This window comes from Leucoraja erinacea, chromosome 1, assembly GCF_028641065.1.
Source record: "Leucoraja erinacea ecotype New England chromosome 1, Leri_hhj_1, whole genome shotgun sequence".
NCBI lineage: Eukaryota > Metazoa > Chordata > Chondrichthyes > Rajiformes > Rajidae > Leucoraja > Leucoraja erinaceus.
Genome location: NC_073377.1, coordinates 134,080,765 through 134,097,286, shown reverse-complemented (window position 1 = coordinate 134,097,286; position 16,522 = coordinate 134,080,765). Strand labels below are relative to the sequence as shown.

At 41.9% G+C, this 16,522-nt stretch overlaps 1 protein-coding gene across 2 annotated transcripts in view; it reads left to right on the top strand.

Moving 5' to 3' along the window:
* Positions 1-1,248: 1,248 nt before the first annotated feature.
* Positions 1,249-16,522, top strand: part of mgarpa (mitochondria localized glutamic acid rich protein a) — a 65,442-nt gene continuing 50,168 nt past the window's right edge. For both annotated transcript variants that reach the window (XM_055643475.1, XM_055643467.1), the window contains exon 1: positions 1,249-1,486. In XM_055643475.1, coding sequence (XP_055499450.1) covers positions 1,405-1,486 — 82 coding nt within the window. In that variant the 5' untranslated portion in view covers positions 1,249-1,404. The remainder of the gene's footprint in view (positions 1,487-16,522) is intronic.

The following is a 16,522-nucleotide window of genomic DNA, read 5'->3' as shown; positions in this document are numbered from 1 at the left end:
TGCATTTAGTTTAAAGAGAAAATAGAAAAAAATGTTACCATTAATTTGTTACCAGGCTGGAGATGAGGACATTCAAGGTTTAGGAAACATGCGGCTAGTTAATACTTTTAAGTCGTAAGAACAACGTTCACACAATTTCAAACACATCCGATGCGAATCCAGTTGAATGAAAAAATTACCATATCTCGTATATTGCTGAAATACGATAAACACAACGATTTAAAAAAAATGCATTCAAACAGCTAAAATAAAAACCCCACAAAATGCTGGAAACAGTAGGCCAAACGCAGACAAATGGAACTAGCTCAATTAGGCATGGTGAATCTGGCTGAAGGGTCTGTTTCCGTGCTGGACAGCTCTGACTCTCGGTCACAGCCTCTATTGAACGAGAAACTGAATAAATGTTCTAGTGGAAGACCCTTCTTGATCCCTGTATTTCCAGCATTTTCATGTTTTCTGTAAGATTTTCAGCATTTTCTGAATAAATGTTCTAGTGGAAGACCCTTCTTGATCCCTGTATTTCCAGCATTTTCATGTTTCTGTAATCTTTTCAGCTTTTTCTGCCCCCCCCCCATTATTTCCGAACTGTTTAATTATTCGCAAGAGTTAACATGGGAAACTCACTGACTTTTTTCCTATTTTTTGTAAGCCTCTTATTTAAATCCCAAATATAGTTAAAGAAATACACTTCTAAATAAATGTAATTTTTGCTTAACATAGAGCATTGAAATAATAGTTTAAAATAGCAAGATACATAGCCAGAAACTCAAACTTATGTCCTAACCACATCCAATTAAAAGTTTAATGTAATGCTTAAAGTGTGTCTTTGGTTTTGGAGAACTTGGTTGCCCTCGCTTGACACCATGTTTCGACCAGTCTGAAGAAGGGTCTCGACCCGAAACATCACGCATTTCTTCTATCCAGAGATGCTGCACGCCCCGCTGAAGTACTCCAGTGTCTATCTTCCGTTTAAACCAGCATCTGCAGTTCCTTCCGACACGACATGTTGCGTCCAGAGCCAGGTTCATCTAACTTTTTGAAAAGGGGGTATTTTGTGGATGAAAAGCCTTGCTGATCTAAGATGATAACTTGTTTTCGAGCTTCCTCTGATGTATTTCTGCACAATGATTTTGACATTGTTGAAAACTAGCCGCCGACTTTCGTTGTTTAATAATTATTCAGTGTGGGCGGGTTTCGGAAACCCACATGGCAGAAGCGACCTCGGGATTTTGCTACTTGCACACTTTACGCTTGCCGTGGACGTGACGCTGTCAGTCAAGCAGCGGCGGCGGTTTGGGAGTGTGTGAGTGAGAGAGAAGATCTACTGTGATCTGCAGAGCGCCCGGCGCTGTTGGTCTTTTCCACAGCAGAAGCTGCCACCGTTTGGATCACCAAACAGGCACGATGTATCTCTGCAGGGTCGCCTACCACAACCTGGCCAAGCTGTCGATATCCTCACGATTACTTAGGAACGTGTACAGAGACGGTGAGTACTGCACAGATATGCCGGCTCCTCGGAAACGATAGATTCAATTATTTTAGGTGACAATTTGTCAGAGTCCCGGAGAGAATTCACTTTTTGCAGCTGAACTGAACACAAAGATCAAACGAAGTTAATCATTGTACAATAACACTCCCCCGATTTAGGCCAGACTTTGCGAAAATGCGCGTTGTCAAGAAAGATAAGTGACAGTACTTTACTTTTGTAATTAATACCCGTTGGATCAGTAACGTTGCAATGAAGCCTACCCTACAAGACAGACCTCAAGGTCAATCGCTTTGCTCCAAGGGCAGTTCTTTATTCTAACCACGCAGCGCATTTTTGAGAAAATTCGTATCTATTGGCCGTGGGCTTTTTGGGAGAGCAGATTGAAATGTTATTTTTAGAGTTGGTTATGAAAGCATTCAGCCTCAAGCGTTTGGCGGTGCCCTCCTGAAGCCAATCCACTTCATCTCAGCTGACTGCCTTTAAAATCCGCGATTCCAAGAGTTAGGAGAATTATTTAGTTACCTCCCAACCTTAGACTTTCACACCGGCAGTGACAGGATGACCATTCCAGTGAGGTTATCTCTTGGGCCTTATAAATGCTCAGTGAGCGGTGAAATGGAGAGCGGTACATAAATAGTGTGACTGCGCTGTGGTGGGGCAGGTGCTCCCATGATACTCTGTTTCGAGAGCCACGCTTGTCATGAGTTAAGCCGCACGAAGCTCCGTCTGCAGGCTAATAGAAAACTAGGTCACAGGTAGATCAATGACACAGAGCACAGGAATGTCCTACTTATCTGCCTTCAGAGGGGTGCAGATGAAAAACTAGAGAAAACAATTATTATGCAAATCCAGTTCACGCAAGTAAAACCAAACGTATAAACCCCCTCCATTTTTCCCTCCACCGTCTGAACACATTTGTCCCCAGGGTTCGTGGTACCGCCCCCACATTGCATAACCTTGCCCCGTGTTTCACAGGCTTCAAATATAAGATCTTTGCTTCAAATGGTCAGGCGCGGCGGGTGCAGCAGTAATTCCATTAGTGTCTCAGTGCATTTGGCAACTATAGGGAGGTTTCACGGCAGTCGGGTCACGACCCATGACCCGTGCTGTTGCTACGCTACGCCAACTGGAGTACACGCGATGAACTGCAGGTAGGCAGTTCATCGCGTGTTCATTGTTTCCAGCGTAGCCGCACGGCAGTTCATTGTTTCCAGCGTAGCGGGCCCGTTAAAACCTGCCGAAATTGTCAATTTTTGCGCTGGAAATCGGGATAAGCGTCTGAGACATTTAGCCTACTTCAGAATTCCAAAAGTGAGGAGAAATGACGGTAGATAGAAGTGAGAGCTGAAGGGACAACAACAGACAGAGTGCTTAGCGAACATTGGCCGTTTGCTCACTGCATTTCATCAACTAAGGCATTATTTGTGTTTTTTCTTGATTCCTTTGGCATCTAAAAAGTTTCAGAAGTGATAAATCTGGCTGTAAATTTTTTAAATCGCCCATGGTTCTCAAGTGGGTTTTTACATCCAAAATAAAAACGCATCTGAAGAAAAATTTACAGCCAGATTTATCATTTCTGAGACTTTTTAGATATCAAAGGAATCAAGAAAAAACACAAATAATGCCTTACTATTGATGAAATGCAGTGAGCAAATGCGATAATTCCCAATATTTTCAATTCCGATATCTGCACAGCCAATGTTTACCAAGCACTTTAGCTGCTGTTGTCCCTTCAGCTCTGCTTCTCTTTACCTTCATTTCGCTTCACGTTTGGAATTCTGAAGTTGGGTACATGTCTCTCACGCTTACCCCGACTTCCACAATTTTGTTCAGCGCAAACATTCAACATTTTGCCGTTTTTTAACAGGTAGGAAAGTACGCGATTCTTGCATTAATAACATATACCGGAAGTTACGAATGTCCTCCAGATGGATTGAGCGGCTCTGTGCGTCAAGCCCTATGACTCAGTGACCTTACGTGCAACCCCCCTATAACTGGGCAAGTGTCCCCTCTAGTGATTTTATCAGTGTTCTGAGTCCGATGTTCATGAGACGGTCAAAGGGGGAAAAAATATGTGGTGCGACCCGGCACTTTGATGTGTCCCGGGTTGTTTTAGATTTAAAACACATTTTGTCCATATTCCACCGTAAGAGGCTGTCTGGAAATGTGGGTCTAAAGTCATCAGTGGATTAGGAGCATTTTCAGGTTCAGTCATTGCCCGAATAAGGTTTCCTCAACAAAGCTGCATTTTTAGTTTGGATTTCAGATTTAATTGCAATGGATTTTTTTTTTCAACGAACAACAACCGATGTTAGCTTGTGAAAATTACACATTATTTTTTTCAATGTGTTGAGTTCTTATAAGTTTGGCAACTTCCTGAAACGATAACCAAAAAAGAAAAATATTGTTCATTGAAAACAAAATTGATTGGACTCTTAGAGGTAGAATAGAGGCTCGCAATTAGCAGGCAAAAATATAGTAGACAAGCTCATTTCTAATATTTAGAAGAAATAATATCCTATAAATATCAGGCCCTATTTCAAATATCAGACAGGATCAGAAAACTTGACAATCTAATTAGCGAAAGCATTTAGGTGACACCACATGTATCCCCAACAGATTCTGGATCGTTTTATATAAAACTGCTTGTATTTAAGTCAAAAGTAAATAATGTCCCAATTCACATATTTCTTAACATTGCTTGGTATGGGTATGCTAGTACTTATTTCTGGGTGATTGCAGAAAAAGGGATGCAATTTTATGAGATCATTAGAAGTGATATAAGAAGCCTTTTAATAGAAGGGGCAATGGATATTTTGAAGTCTCTTCTGAAGCTTTTCAATATCAGGATAATTGAACTCAGGATTGACTGGCAATTTTAGGCAAGAACATCAAGGAGTATGAAGCATAGCCAGTTGTCATCATTAAATGGCAAGCTGTCTACTGTCTATGCTTCATACTCCTTTTGTCGCCTTTTCATCTCTAATATTTGTCACTTATTCCACCCACATGCCTATCAACCCCACCTATCACTTTGACCCACTGCCGCCTCTTTACCAACTTTCTACACCCTACTACAGTCAGTCTGAAGAAGTCCTGAAATGTTGCCTATCCGTTTCCTCCACACATATGCTGCCTGACCCGCTGAGTTGCTCGTACACTTTGTGTTTTACTTAGGAGTCCAGCATCTGCAGTTGGTTGTGTAAACAATTTTGGGGACTTGACTGGGTTGTTCCTGTTCCAAACGTGTATCCACAAACGGCCCTGGGCTTGTATCCGCTGGAGTTTAGAAGAATGTGGGGCGACCTCATTGAAATGTATAGAATAGTGAAAGGCTTGGCTAGAGCGGATGTGGAGAGGATGTTTCCACTAGTGGGAGAGTCTTGGACTAGAGGTCATAGCCTCAGACTTAAAGGATGTTCTTCAGGAAGGTGGTAAGGAGGAATTTCTTCAGTCAGAGGATGATGAATCTGTGGAATTCTTTGCCACATAAGGCTGTGGAGACAAAGTCGGTCGATATATTTAAGGCAGAGATAGATAGATTCTTGATTAGTCAGGGATAATGGGGAAAAGGCAGGAGAATGGGGTTAGGAGAGAATATCTCCCTGATAAGCATGATTGAATGACAGAGTAGGCTTGATGGGCCGAATGGCCTAATTCTGCTCCTATCACTTATGATCTTATGAACGACGTTCCAGGAAAAGAACATTTATTTTCAAAGTTTTTTGTCCTTTCAAATTCTGACACCCAAATCAGGACATACTGTGGAGGCGAATCACCCCCTGAGACCTGCTTGGAGCTAACAGTAAATGTGCCAAGGTTTGGGTTATTCCAAAGCAATGTCTCAGCACAGCTTCTGGTCAGCAGAGCACCAGCTGCCAGACACCTCTTGCTGCCCTCAAACCTGACTGATAAATGGTGGGGCAATTTCACAGCTGAAGACTGAAGATCATGCCAGAAGAAACAGCATGGCTGAGGTGAAAATGGCTGAAGTTTCCTGGTGAAAATTGCTGAAAATGCCTTTCAAAACTTTATTCCCTTGCACATTAAATTTTGCATCCATGATAATATGCTTATGTTCACCAGCTTAATTAATTTTTCAGATTTCCAAAAATAACACCTTTGTTTAGGATTAATCAAACTTTGAGCAATAATTCAGGTGGCTAGCTAGGCAACAGCAATGTTTAGACTACAGAGTGATTAAAACAATTAGTTGACCAAATATATCCCGATTTAATGTTAAAAGTGAAAGGGCTCTGATGATTACATTTCCATAGTTTTCATAAAAATTCAAACCAAAGATAATTCCTGAAAACTTCCATTGCATAAAGATTGGGCCAAGCCAATCTTGCCCTAATTTCCTGCAAGCTAAAGTGCATGCACTGTAGAGGAGCTGCAAGATTCGAGCAAATGTGCATCTCACCGGTTGTAACTTTCTTTGGGCTAATTTTAATTTCTATATTAATCTCATTCAATGTTATAAATGCTCTCTCTCCACTTGTAATCAAATCATATTTTTCTTCCTCCTTGCCAATATATAATTCATTATGTTCTTCCACTAATTCTAAGGAAGAAGGCTTCATTGCTTCTTTATAATTCCAGTTGAAGGATCATTAATAGTGATTTTACCAAAGTCACCAAAAGAAACATTTAACATTTAAATCAGAGGATAGTGTATAGTTGTACACTTTACTGACCTTACTCTTCCAAGTGGTTCCATTTTCTTTTGGCTACATAGCTGGCAGGTTGCCTTCATTGCAATAGCTACATTCCATTATTACTTGCACCCAACTTTCCAAGATCCTGAAGTATTGCATCTCTTTTGCCCTTAAAACAATAAAGAGATGAAGAAAATCCATTGAAACAAAATTATTTCAATAATTGGCAAAGATAAAACACTGACCACAATCACTTAACCTGAGACACAAAGACTTTGGATGGCCCCTGTCTATGCCTCAAATGAACAAGAACATGCTTCATGAGCACCATGAGAATGTCAACACTGGTTGACATTGAGATCCCGGTTACGTCTTAATTGGAATGGATGTGGTCCTGACTTTACATAATGTTGTGCTAGAGGTTATAGACTGAAGGCACATCCCCTCTGATATCTCAAAGGAGGAGGAATCTTGAGTAAAAGTCATACCTAAGTAGCATGTTTTATTTGAGGCATACTATGCATGTAAAATACATAGTGATCTTTGTAGTCATTTTGGAATTCAATCAGTGATGTCTGACCACTCTGGCTTGTCATAATACCAGTACACATTTCAGGTCTGTAAATCTAGTTAAACAAAGGTCAATTTGGCTACTTACATTCAATAATAATAAATTGGATTACACTTCCAGAAAAAATAAACCCAGTTTTCAGATCTAAATAAATAACGTAAAGTTTGTTTTTGAGTTTTCTTTGCATAACTTTAACCATATAACAATTACAGCCCGGAAACAGGCCATCTCGGCCCTTCTAGTCTGGGCCGAACACGTATTCTCCCCTAGTCCTATCTACCTGCACTCAGATCATAACCCTCCATTCCTTTCCCGTCCATATACCTATCCAATTTATTTTTAAATGATAAAATCGAACCTGCCTCCACCACTTCCACTGGAAGCTCATTCCACACAGCCACCACTCTAACCATATAACATATAACCATATAACAATTACAGCACGGAAACAGGCCATCTCGACCCTTCTAGTCCGTGCCGAACACATAATCTCCCCTAGTCCCATATACCTGCGCTCAGACCATAACCCTCCATTCCCTTCCCATCCATATAACTATCCAATTTATTTTTAAATGATAAAAACGAACCTGCCTCCACCACCTTCACTGGAAGCTCATTCCACACAGCTACCACTCTCTGAGTAAAGAAGTTCCCCCTCATGTTACCCCTAAACTTCAGACCCTTAATTCTCATGTCATGTCCCCTTGTTTGAATCTTCCCTACTCTCAGTGGGAAAAGCTTTTCCACGTCAACTCTGTCTATCCCTCTCATCATTTTAAAAACCTCTATCAAGTCCCCCCTTAACCTTCTGCGCTCCAAAGAATAAAGCCCTAACTTGTTCAACCTTTCTCTGTAACTTAGTTGCTGAAACCCAGACAACATTCTAGTAAATCTCCTCTGTACTCTCTCTATTTTGTTGACATCCTTCCTATAATTAGGCGACCAAAATTGTACACCATACTCCAGAATTGGCCTCCCCAATGCCTTGTACAATTTTAACATTACATCCCAAATTCTATACTCAATGCTCTGATTTATAAAGGCCAGCACACCAAAAGCTTTCTTTACCACCCTATCTACATGAGATTCCACTTTCAGGGAACTGTGCACAGTTATTCCCAGATCCCTCTGTTCTCCTACATTCTTCAATTCCCTACCATTTACCATGTACTTCCTATTTTGATTTGTCCTGCCAAGATGTAGCACCTCACATTTATCAGCATTAAACTCCATCTGCCATCTTTCAGCCCACTCTTCCAACTGGCATAAATCTCTCTGTAAACTTTGAAACTCTACTTCATTACCCGCAACCCCACCTATCTAAGTATCATCTGCATACTTACTAATCCAATTTACCACACCATCATCCAGATCATTGATGTACATGACAAACAACAGTGGACCCAACACAGATCCCTGTGGCACCCCACTCGTCACTGGCCTCCAACCTGACAAACAACCATCCACCATTACTCTCTGGCATCTCCCATTCAGCCACTGTTGCTACTCCACCATTAATACCCAACCATTGAACCTTCTTAACCAACCTTCCATGAGGAACCTTGTCAAAGGCCTTACTGAAGTCCATATACACAACATCCACTGCTTTACCTTCATCAATTTCCCGAGTAACATCTTCAAAAAATTCAAGAAGATTAGTTAAACATGACCTTCCAGGCACAAATCCATGTTGACTGTTCCTAATCAGACCCTGTTTATCCAGATGCTTATATATATTATCTCTAAGTATTCTTTCCATTAATTTGCCCACCACTGATGTCAAACTAACAGGTCTATAATTGCTAGGTTTACTCTTAGACCCCTTTTTAAACAATGGAACAACATGCGCAGTACGCCAATCCTCCGGCACTATTCCCGTTTCTAATGACATTTGAAATATTTCTGCCATAGCCCCTGCTATTTCTACACTAACTTCCCTCAATGTCCTAGGGACTATCCTGTCCGGACCTGGAGACTTATCCACTTTTATATTTCTCAAAAGTGTCAGTACTTCCTCTTCTTTGATCCTCATAGTTTCCATAGCTACTCTACTTGTTTCCCTTACCTCACATAATTCAATATCCTTCTCCTTGGTGAATACCGAAGAAAAGAAACTGTTCAATATCTCCCCCATCTCTTTTGGCTCTGCAGATAGTTGTCCACTCTGACTCTCTAATGGACCAATTTTATCCCTCGTTATCCTTTTGCTATTAATATAGCGGTAGAAACCCTTCGGATTTACTTTTACCTTACTTGCCAAAGCAACCTCATATCTTCTTTTAGCTTTTCTAATTTCTTTCTTAAGATTCTTTTTACATTCTTTATACTCCTCAAGCACCTCATTTACTCCATGCTGCCTATAATTATTGTAGATCTCCCTCTTTTTCCGAACTAAGTGTCCAATTTCCCTTGAAAACCATGGCTCTTTACAATTTTTACGATTTCCTTTCAACCGAACAGGGACATAAAGATTCTGTACTCTTAAAATGTCACCTTTAAATGTACTCAATTTCTCTTCCACATCTTTCCCATAAAACAAACTGTCCCAATTTACTCCTTTTAAATCCTTTCGCATCTCCTCAAAGTTAGCCTTTCTCCAATCAAAAATCTCAACCCTAGGTCCAGTTTTGTCCCTCTCCATAATTATATTGAAACTAATGGTATTGTGATCACTGGACCCGAACTGTTCCCCAACGCATACCTCTGCCACCTGACCCATCTCATTTCCTAACAGGAGGTCCAGTACCGCCCCTTCTCTAGTAGGTACTTCTATGTATTGTTGCAAAAAACTATCCTGCACACATTTTACAAACTCCAAACCATCCAGCCCATTTACAGAATGTGTTTCCCAGTCTATGTGTGGAAAATTGAAATCTCCCACAATCACTACCTTGTGCTTACTACTAATATCTGCAATCTCCTTACATATTTGTTCTTCCAATTCTCGCTCCCCATTTGGCAGTCTATAATACACCCCTATAAGTGTTGCTACCCCTTTCCCATTTCTCAGTTCCACCCAAATAGCCTCCCTAGACAAGCCCTCTAATCTATCCTGCCAAAGCACTGCTGTAATATCTTCCCTGATAAGCAATGCAACACCTCCACCTCTTGCCCCTCCAATTCTATCACACCTGAAGCAACGAAATCCTGGAATATTTAATTTCCAATCACAGCCCTCCTGCAACCATGTTTCACTGATCGCCACAACATCATACTTCCAGGTGTCAATCCAGGCTCTAAGTTCATCCACTTTTCTTACAATGCTCCTAGCATTAAAATATACACATTTAAGAAACCCACCCTCTCTTATTCTCTGATTATTTTCTTTTTCTTCTCTCTCCCCTACATTTTGGGTCAGAGTGCTACCATTCTCTGCCCCCTGCTTCACACACTGACTGCTAGCTTTCCCAATTTGAGTCCCTCCCCCCAACCATACTAGTTTAAAGTCTCCCCAGTAGTCTTTGCAAATCTCCCCGCCAGGATATTGGTCCCCCTTGAGTTCAAGTGCAACCCGTCCTTTCTGTACAGGTCGCACCTTCCCCAAAAGAGGTCCCAATGATCCAGAAACTTGAATCCATACCCACTGCACCAGTCCCTCATCCACACATTTATCCTTCACCTCACTCCATTCCTACTCTCACTGTCGCGTGGCACAGGCAGTAATCCTGAGATTGTTACCTTTCCAGTCCTTCTCCTTAACTCTCTACCTAACTCCCTAAATTCTTCTTTCAGGACCTCTTCTCTTTTTTTACCTATGTCGTTGGTACCTATATGCACCACAACCTCAGGCTCCTCTCCCTCCCATTTCAGGATTTCTTGGACACGTTCAGACACATCCCTGACCCTGGCACCAGGGGTGCAAACTACCATCCGGGACTCCTGTCTGCGTCCACAGAATCGCCTATCCGACACCCTGACTATAGAGTCCCCTATTACAATTGCCCTCCCCTTCTTTTCCTTACCCTTCTGAGCAACCGGACCGGCCTTTGTGCCAGAGACCCGGTCGCTGTCGCTGCCCCCAGGTAGGCTGTCCCCCCCACCCTTACTCAAGCATGAGTACTTATTTCTAAGGTGTACAGCCACCGGGGTACTCACCAGTCCCTGCCTCTGCCTGTTGCCCTTCCTAACTGTGACCCAGTTTTCTGTCTCCCGTGGTCTTGGAGTGACCACCTCCCTGTAACTCCTTTCTATGACCTCCTCGCTCTCCCTGAGCAGACAGAGGTCATCGAGTTGCTGTTCCAGGTTCCTGACACGGTCCCTTAGGAGCCCCATCTCGACGCACCTTGCGCAGATGTGGACGTCTGGAGGGCACTCCGACTCCATGACCTCCCACATCTGACATCCAGAACAGTAAACTGCCCTGGCCTTCATTGTCCCCCTTATCCAAATACAATAAAGCCTTACAATTACAATGCAAATACAATACAAGCCAATCAGCTGAGTAAAGAAGTTCCCCCTCATGTTACCCCTAAACTTTTGTCCCTTAATTCTCAGATCATGTCCTCTTGTTTGAATCTTCCCTACTCTCAATGGAAAAAGCTTATCCACGACAACTCTGTCTATCCCTCTCATAATTTTAAAGACCTCTATCAAGTACCCCCTTAACCTGCGCTCCAAAGAATAAAGACCTATCTTGTTCAACTTTTCTCTGTAACTTAGGTGCTTGAAACCCAGGCAACATTCTAGTAAATCTCCTCTGTACTCTATTTTGTTGACATCTTTCCTATAATTTGGCGACCAAAATTGTACACCATACTCCAGAATTGGCCTCACCAATGCCTTGTACAATTTTAAAATTACATCCCAACTTCTATATTCAATGCTCTGATTTATAAAGGTCAGCACACCAAAAGCTTTCTTTACCACCCTATCTGCATGAGATTCCACCTTCAGGGAACTATGCACAGTTATTCCTAGATCCCTTTGTTCAACTGCATTCCTCAATTTGCTACCATTTACCATGTACACCCTATTTTGATTTGTCCTGCCAAGATGTAGCACCTCACGCTTATCAGCATTAAACTCCATCTGCCATCTTTCAGCCCACACTTCCAAATGGCCTAAATCTCTCTGTAGACTTTAAGGCTGTAGGCGAGGAGCTTTATTCTGTAGTTTTGTGACCCAAGTCACCAAACTACATGAAATTTTCACATATTGTGTAAAAATATTTATATAAATCACCCCTGAAACTCGATATGAAGAAGACTTGCACAGTTTTATTAAATTAGAGAAAAAACGGAAAAATGTCGGGAATTATTTAGTCCAATCAAAGCACATTTAACATTGATTTGTCTGCCAGTTGGCCAATCACGTGCTTTGTTTCAGGCTAGCACACAAAATGGCTGAGGAGGCTTCACAGATGCCTGTTTTACTGGAGATTCCGATTTGTTGTTCTGTGGAATAAATGTCGTGGAAACTTGCAGCAGGTTCATTGTATTTAGTGGGAAAAGCATTCAGCCTTTTTGGCTGAAAAAAGTGCTGCGGTGGATTAAAGTGCAAGAAAGCCTTCAAAGTCCCTGCTGATGTGCTGGAACACAAAGAAGGCCCCCATGAATCAACTCTAACTGAAAGGTGAGACTAAAGTCTGAATTTATGCAAATCTATCTGTATGGACTTTAATTTAATTGCACCCTTTATAATGTGAATCAATTAATTCATTCATCATTCATTCAATCATTCATTCATTCATGCATGCATTCATTCATTCATTCATCATTCATTCATCATTCATTCATTCATTCAGTCATACATTCATTCATTCATTCATGTGGTGCGTGGGTCTCGAAAGGAGGCACGAAGTCCAGTGTTTTGAGAAGCACCTTTATTGTATTCCTCCCGGTTGAAGGGAAGACGAAACCAGAGGAAGATGGCACCCAAACCCTGCCTTTTAAACCCTCCGGCTGAGGGCCGCCTCCGGACTGCACCACTCCTGTGCCGAGGGGTTCGGCAGTATAATGGCACGACCCTTAGGAGCCGCCACACCTTATTCATTCATTCACTCACTCACATTCATTCATTCATGAAATTGAGGGCCTAAACTATAACACAGTCAATTAAACATTGCCACTAATGCCAGCCTGTTGTAGAGTAAAGTCTTTAACAACTAATCTCGGAGCTGCCTGCGATAACTTAAGGGAAAAAGTGCTCCGATCGCGGCACCTAGGTACTCGCGGTAAATAGCGATCGATGTCCCTCCATTTTTCTCCCATTATCGGGGTCTGAAAACGACCGCTACAGACGGCACTACGTACAGGCTCCCCCCCTCCCACCCCTCCCTGACCGCCCGCGGAGATGGCCCGCGGCTCCGCGATCGCGAATCGGCCGCTTATTAATTGAGACCGCGGCTTCACTTTACGGCAAGTATCTATGTCGGAGCACTTTTTAACCATATAACCATATAACAATTACAGCACGGAAACAGGCCATCTCGGCCCTACAAGTCCGTGCCGAACAACTTTTTTTCCCTTAGTCCCACCTGCCTGCACTTAACCCAAACCCTCCATTCCCTTCTCATCCATATGCCTATCCAATTTATTTTTAAATGATACCAACGAACCTGCCTCCACCACTTCCACTGGAAGCTCATTCTACACCGCTACCACTCTCTGAGTAAAGAAGTTCCCCCTCATGTTACCCCTAAACTTCTGTCCCTTAATTCTGAAGTCATGTCCTCTTGTTTGAAACTTCCCTATTCTCAAAGGGAAAAGCTTGTCCACATCGACTCTGTCTAACCCTCTCATCATTTTAAAGACCTCTATCAAGTCCCCCCTTAACCTTCTGCGCTCCAGAGAATAAAGACCTAACTTATTCAACCTTTCTCTGTAACTTAGTTGTTGAAACCCAGGTAACATTCTAGTAAATCTCCTCTGTACTCTCTCTATTTTGTTGACACAAAATTTTTTTTTGTTTTTCTTGGTAAGTTTTCGCAGGCAGCTCCGAGATTAGCTGTCAATGGCTTATTACTCTACAGCAGGCTGGCATTAGTGACAATGTTTAATTTACTGTCTTATAGTTTAGGCCCTCAATTTCATGTATGAATGAATGAGTAAGTGAATGAATGAATAAAGAATGAATGGATGAATGATGAATGAATTAATTGATTCACATTATAAAGAGTGCAATTAAATACAGATAGATTTTCATAAATTCAGACTTTAGTCTTACCTTTCAGTTAAAGTTGATTCATGGATGTCTTCTTTGTGTTCCAGCACATCAGCAGGGACTTTGAAGGCTTTCTTGCACTTTAATCCACTTCGCAGCACTTTCTTCAGCCTTTTTAATGCTTTTCCCACTAAATACAATGAACCTGCTGCAAGTTTCCACAACATTTATTCCACAGAACAACAAATCGGAATCTCCAGTAAAACAGGCATCTGTGAAGCCCCCTTAGCCATTTTGTGTGCTAGCCTGAAACAAAGCACGTGATTGGCCAACTGGCAGACAACTCAATGTTAAATGTGCTTTGATTGGACTAAAACATTCCCGCCATTTTTCCGTTTTTTCTCTAATTTAATAAAAATGCGCAAGTCTTCTTCATATCGAGTTTCAGGGGTGATTGATATAAATATTTTTACACAATTTGTGAAAATTTAATGTAGTTTGGTGACTTGGGTCACAAAATCCTATTTCTAGACACATTTTTGATGCTCGGCCCACAGCCTATTTGAAAATCTACTTTGAAAACCTCTTTGAGTTATGCACATAACATGGATTGCTAGCGTCGTGATTATAAAGTTCATAGAACATAGCACATAGAAACATAGAAAATAGGTGCAGGAAGAGGCCATTCGGACCTTCGAGCCAGCTTCGATTCATTGTGATCATGGCTGATCGTCACCTATCAATAACCCGTGCCTGCCTTCTCCTCATATCCCTTGACTCCACTAGTCCCTAGAGCTCTATCTAACTCTCTCTTAAATCCATCCAGTGATTTGGCCTCCACTGCCCTCTGTGGCAGGGAATTCCATAAATTCACAACTCTCTGGGTGAAAATGTTTTTTCTCACCTCAGTCTTAAATGACCTCCCCTTTATTCTAAGACTGTGGCACCTGGTTCTGGACTAGCCCAACATTGGGAACATTTTTCCTGCACCTAGCTTGTCCAGTCCTTTTATAATTTTATATGTGTCTATAAGATCATCCTTCTAAACTCCAGTGAATACAAGCCTAGTCTTCAATCTCTCCTCAAATGACAGTATAGCACAAGAGCAGGCCTTTCGGCCCATAATGTAGGTGCCGAACATAATGCCAAGATCATCAATTGTCTACCTGCATATAACACATATCCCTCCATTCCCTGTATATCCATATGCCTATCCAAAAGTCTTTTAAATGTCATTAACATATCTTCTACCCTGGCAGCATGTTCCAGGCACTTGCCACTCTCTGTGTAAAAAGCTTGTGGGGTGCATCTTCTTTCAACTTTGCCCTTTCACCTTGAAGCTCTGTCTTCCAGTGTTTGATTTTTCCATCCTGGGAAAAGATTCTGACTGTCTATCCTATCCATGCCTCTCTTCTATCAGTTCGCTCCTCAACCTCCGGTGTTCCAGAGAAAACAATCCAAGTATGTTAATCCTCTCCCTATAAGTAATACGCCCTAATCCAGGCATCATTCTGGTACATCTCTACACCCTTTCCAAAGCCTTCACATCTTTCCTGTAATGGAGCACCCAGAACTGCACACCATATTTCAGATAAAGTTAACTACACATTCTAATGTTTATTTGGGAATATATAATTCAAGCTTAGTCAGCAGAGGTAGATAATTGTGTTTAAAATTTCAGCTGGATTTAACCATTTGAACATTCTTGCCTGCCCTGCCGTTCAAAGCTGTTCAATAATTTTTCACTTCATCGCCCTAAACTCTGAACATGTTTTTATCTCTGGACAGATCTGCAGTGCACTTTGTGGGAGGTGCCGTATTTTTGTGGAAAATAATAAATCGAGCTAAATACCGGACCATCTTTGCTCCTTTGAGGCAGTTTGACAGACATCATAAGTGTAGCACTGCAAGGTACTCTTCACTCTTTGAAGCTGAAAAGCAAGAACAGACTGCTGACCTCCAACAGACGTCAAGCATCTCCTGCAAGCTACTTCCTGCTCTAACCCTTGCAGCCCGCAACAACCATGTGAGGTCTTGAATCGCTCTATCCAAAGGCTGAGACCACCCGCTCTACTGATATTGTTGCTTCCCACCCTAGCCCTTTGCACTGTGAGCCTGATGTCTTGTGCTCACCCTTGTTCTGAACATGTGGTGTTATACAGGTTCTCTCCACTCCAGTCCATTTCTGAACCTTTCCTGTCCATGAATTCCATTCACCATCTTCCTCAAATCTGTTCCTACTGAATTTATGACCTATGATATCTTTGTTTGGCTGCAAGGTTAATGATTTACCTTCTCGAGAGACTGCTCCTCTACCTTAAAATCTATCATTGTCATCCCTTTTCTCATGGCCAATCTTCAGCATCACAATCTCCTCCTCTTGATCCAATTCCCAACTTTCCTCTGCCTTGCTAAGTCTCTAGTTTCCCATCTTTGCATCTATCCTGGTTGGAACTGTTAGTCTGTCTTCTGCCACTCAGGTTCCTGACATGGCAGTGAATTCCACTAATTGAAGATAGATACAAAATGCTGATGTAACTCAGCAGTATCTCTCTGGAGAAAATGGATGTAACGTTTTAGGTTGGGAGCCGGGTGGGGGGTACTGGAAACATGAAAAGACTAGGACAAATCAGAGCCAGCAACAGATGCCCTCTGTTAGGGAGGTTCCCTGATAGGCCAATTATTATCTAGGGACAGTGTGAT